This window comes from Stigmatopora argus, chromosome 13 (genome assembly GCF_051989625.1).
Source record: "Stigmatopora argus isolate UIUO_Sarg chromosome 13, RoL_Sarg_1.0, whole genome shotgun sequence".
Lineage (NCBI taxonomy): Eukaryota > Metazoa > Chordata > Actinopteri > Syngnathiformes > Syngnathidae > Stigmatopora > Stigmatopora argus.
Genome location: NC_135399.1, coordinates 8120972 through 8125806, shown reverse-complemented (window position 1 = coordinate 8125806; position 4835 = coordinate 8120972). Strand labels below are relative to the sequence as shown.

The 4835-nt window shown below is 38.9% G+C and overlaps 1 protein-coding gene across 1 annotated transcript; it reads right to left on the bottom strand.

Moving 5' to 3' along the window:
- Positions 1-2184: 2184 nt before the first annotated feature.
- On the bottom strand, positions 2185-4679 carry tpt1 (tumor protein, translationally-controlled 1). Its single transcript, XM_077616396.1, has 6 exons — positions 4515-4679; positions 3994-4061; positions 2984-3168; positions 2799-2904; positions 2583-2696; positions 2185-2461 (listed from the first exon to the last, which is right to left on the bottom strand). Exons 1-6 carry the CDS (start codon positions 4540-4542, stop codon positions 2459-2461), a joined length of 504 nt encoding a protein of 167 aa, XP_077472522.1. The 5' UTR covers positions 4543-4679; the 3' UTR covers positions 2185-2458.
- Between the last annotated feature and the right edge of the window lie 156 nt (positions 4680-4835).

Below are 4835 nucleotides of genomic sequence, written 5' to 3'. Positions count from 1 at the left end.
TATATGTCTTTTTATTAACTGGAAAACATTTTAACTTGGTCTTAAGTGTTTCCATCATTGAAGTGTTGATTGGTTTGGCCAGTCTTTTCTCCACCTGCAGATGATGACATGGTTATAGATGAACAAAAATACACTTTGAAAATAAAATTAAAAAAACTTGGAGAATAACTATTTATAAATAAAATTAGAAAAATAAACACTTATAAATAAAATTAGAGGAATAAACATGGAATAAACACTTCTGAAATAAAACCTGGGGGACAAAACACAGAAAATAAAGTTAGGAAGGAAAAATAAACATGGAATAAAATCTGGGGGAATAAACACTTAGAAGAAAATAAAAATAAAATCTGGGGGACTAAACAGAAAATAGGAAGAAAAAACATGGTATAAACACTTAGAAGAAAATATATATAAAATTAGGAAGGAAAAATAAACATGCAATAAAATCTGGGGGAATAAACACTTGGAAGAAAAAATTAGAAATAAAATTTGGGGGACTAAACACTTAAATGAAAATATTAATAAACATGGAATAAACACTTAGAAGAAAATACAAATCAACATGGTATAAACACTTAGACGAAAATATTATATATAAAATCTGGGGGACTAGGAAGAAAAAACATGGTATAAACACTTAGAAGAAAATATATATAAAATTAGGAAGGAAAAATAAACATGCAATAAAATCTGGGGGAATGAAATTATAAATGAAATCTAGGGGACTAAACACTCAGAAAATAAAATTAGGAAGATAAACACTTGGAAGAAAGAAATAAAATTAGGAAGAAAAAACTGGGGGAATAAACACTTAGAATTCCTGCTCCAACATTAAATGAAATCCTTCTTACCTTAATGATCTAGTCAAAGAGCTGTGGAAATAAATGGCCAGTGAAACATCATGATGATTTAGGCTTTCATTTAATTTGGGTTTTCAGAAGTACATAGACACCATATGATGCAAGAGAGACATCTTCAAGTGGGCAACCTGCGAGGAAGATCTCTCAGGCCTGTTGCGTGCAAAAGTTAACAGATAGGCTTGGTTGTTTTTTTTGGGAAGTAGTTTTATCTTGATGCTAAACAGGGAAAACTTGATTTAACCAAGGTATTCAGGGGTTGCCAAACAATTACAGGATACAGAAATCTAAGAAATTTAATAAATGATCAAGATAAAGAATGAAAATAAGTTAGTGAGTGCTAAGTACTATTTTCCCTTTTCCAGACGAGCGATTAAATATACAGACTGACGTTAACAGCTAGGAGAAAGTTGGCTTAACAGTTTTGTATAAGTGATTGTTTTTGTAAAAACAGAACAATTACAAATCGGAAACGGGTGTTTAGCACTCGCAATGAAAACTATCAACAGGAACTAAGTCTTGCTTCTGGATGTCATTCTAGAGTGAGCATTTACCCAGCAAACTGTCGGTTGATGTCTCGGCGTTGTTTGATTAAATTTAAAGTCTTGCTACACGACTCAATAATGGAGAGAAAACGGACAACATACTTAAGTCAAATCGTGACGCTAATGCTAACGAGTAACATACGGCACACAGCCGGTGAGGAAAAGAGTCGACGGTGTGTTAAACCTGGCATTAAACTTAAGAGATTTATTGGCGTTTTGGGCTCAATTGATTGCTGAAAAATATCCCGATAGCGTGATAAAAACGCATTTAGGCCAGTGAATTGCTCTACTACTTACCTCGTTGGCGTGCTCGTCGACAGTCAGCGTAGGAAAGGCTTTCCAAAAGGAACGGTTACTGCCCATGCGCTTAATTAACTCAGCTGCGTCAACAATAGGCGTAACCATGCCCATATTGTCCCGCCACATTGAAAGTGGAAAAGATGGTGGCTTGCTTACCACGCTCCAAGAGGTGCTTTGTGCTCCCAACTCAATGTCTATGTTTTGAAGATGACCTAGAATTTTTGTTATTGCTAAAAACAACACATTTTAAGCAGAACGTTAACGGGATTTGAAATTTGAGCACATCTATATAAAGTCATCCAAGTGGGATTCAAATCTGGTCTAATTCTAAACAGCCTAGCTGACTATGCCATTGTCAGTGTGCTCTTTTGAAGACATGGTAAGGCTACAATTGAACAATTAAAGTTGAGCTTACTGATAATGAAAAGTTGGGATGCACTTAGTAAAAATCTGCATTGTTGAAAAGAAAAGGTCAACAATCAGAAGATGGTACTTAGCTTTATTTCCAATTTAAAGCAATTGATAGATGTCATTTTGAATGCAACCACAAACCCAATGTGTGATTGGAAAGCAGAGTTGTCTTTGTTAAAACATCCGCAAAGTCCAAATCTCAAACCTTGAGCATGATCCGCACTGATGCTGGCAGGAAAAATCAAAAATTTAAAAACAAACTATGGTCCGATGGGCTGTGATGCATTCGGCTCTCGGGGCATTTAGGAGGAAGAAGCAGCGGCCAGTTGTTAGTCGGTGTAGTTACTGCAAGAACAACAAATTCATGGTGAATAATATGCATGTAGTATTTGACATACGCATGCATCACTTTTGTTTTATCTCATTCTTTTTTTCATGCATCGTGGACACACGGCTGAGTACGTACACATTTCTCAGCGATGACACCATGTTTAAAGAAGCGCATGAAAGGCGTATCGTCTTCACGGTAGTCCAAGATTCCAACCATGCCGTCAATGTTCATGGACTCGCCCGTGTAAAACTGGGGGGAAAAAGACAAATTATTAATTAGCTCGCTGCGTTTCTTTCATCAAAAACTGATGGCGACAGATCGTATAAATCAAAATCGAGGCAGTGTATTTACCTTTAAATCCTTGAAGCTTGGGAGGAGTTTTTTCACTTCAGTATTGGCGTCGGCCATAAACTGATCCACTCGTTCGGGGTGGGTTTCCTGCAACTTGGCCTTTATACTGAAATGAAACATTTGGCAATGAGATTTGCTTTAAAAACTAACTGCGTCTATCGGCGTCGAACGGAAAAGTGACGTACGCCTTGAGGTAATCCTTGATGTAGGAGACGTAACCCTTTTTGTCGAAGCCCGTCTCCTGCAGCTTGTGGCAGAGGATGATGTTGACGCCAGACTGTATTGAAGCATCATTGGCCTCAACGCGATCCTCGGCCGATGCGTTACCACCGATTAAAGAGTCGTCGATGTCTTGTGACTCTGATATGTGCTAAGGGGATAAAAGTGGAACAAATCTCAATCGTTGGAAGAACTATTGGCAACAAATTTGAGAGGACTTTGCAAAATAAACACCCAAAAACTTGGCAGTGGCTCCTTAGCCGGTAACCGGTCAAATAGTCCCAGGGGCTATTTAGCCGGTAACCGGTCAAATAGCCTATATGGCCCCATGTGGCAATTTAGCCGGTAAGAATTCTGTGTGGTGTAAATAGTAAGAAACTACGGCTACGGAGCTACTGCCTAAATAATAGACATTGAATCCCTATTCACCTAATGTTAAAATCCATCAAATGGCAATGACACATCAAATTTCAATAAGATTGGTTGAATGGTTTAGAAAATCACTTATTCACTCTTAAATAATAGGTTACCGGCTAAATAGCCCCTGGGACTATTTGACCGGTTACCGGCTAAGGAGCCACTGCCCAAAAACTTTTAATCCCATTTTGCTTTTGACAAAGACACTGAATTTGAGATAAAATATCGGAGTCCGACCCAAATTTTGGGTCTGGCCTAAAAGGGCCGATCATTACTTCGGGTTTGGGTCGGGCTTTTTCTATCTCCATTCACCCCCTGTAGCGTTTACGCTGCATTACACGCTAATGTCGAAGTTTTATGATTTTTTTTTTATAAACCACTTTAAAAAAAAAAGTTTATGCTAGGACACACTGACCAGGTAATGTTCACAAGAAGGCCCAACCAGTTGGACATAACATTTTAGTAGCGATGACTAACAGGAAGGCGATGAGGCGTCTTATTAGTCACCGAGCCAAAATTACCAAACATTTCTTTTTTAACCTATTTTAGCCACTCTTACCTTGCCGTCCACCTCGTAGAAGATTGGCGTTTCTTTGATGGGATATACATCTGAGAACATCTCATCATCTGAGGGAAATACAAACTCGTTTGAAATCACTTAGAATAGCTTTCCATGGACGTCCGCCATTAAAAGCCAGAGACGAAGCTTCTACAGTAGTGAGTGGAATGCTCATGCTAACTTTAGAAGACGTATTCCACCACTCGTTCGGTTTCGACCAAGCGGCAACACGACTCCGATTAACCATCGACGTTCACGGCGACCCAACTAGACCGTTAAACGTTCTTAGGTTTTTTTTTCTTCACGTGAACAACAATCGTCGTTATGGCGTCATCCCGTTTAGTGTTAGCATTAGCATTGGCTAAGCGATGACACGCGTTAGCAGGGTGGAGGCTAGAAACTATTTATGAACATTTTTCCCCGGTCCACAGTAACTTCCACGGTGACTATTTTAAGAAGAAAAATCACGACAAGTCAAATAGTGAAGTAAAAAAAGAGGGAGATGAAGAGAAAGATCTTACTGGTGAGAATACACTTGTAGATGATCATTTTTGCCGCTTTGGTGTTCAATCTTCCCAAGACAGAAAACCTGCCGGCCTAAAGCAACCGCGAGAGAAAAGGCCGGACCGAGCACGATGCGGAGTCTTTACATCCTATTGACGTCATCGAGGGGCGGGATTTAATCTAGTGTGAACTTTACTGCTACCGTTATGAGTGTGGCCACGCCCAGTACTACACCTGGCGGACAAAGATTCTAGCATCTTCCCATTGTACATCACTGGTCTTAACATATGTTACAGCAAATATTTAAAAACAAATCTTGCGTCGATAAACGAGGACTG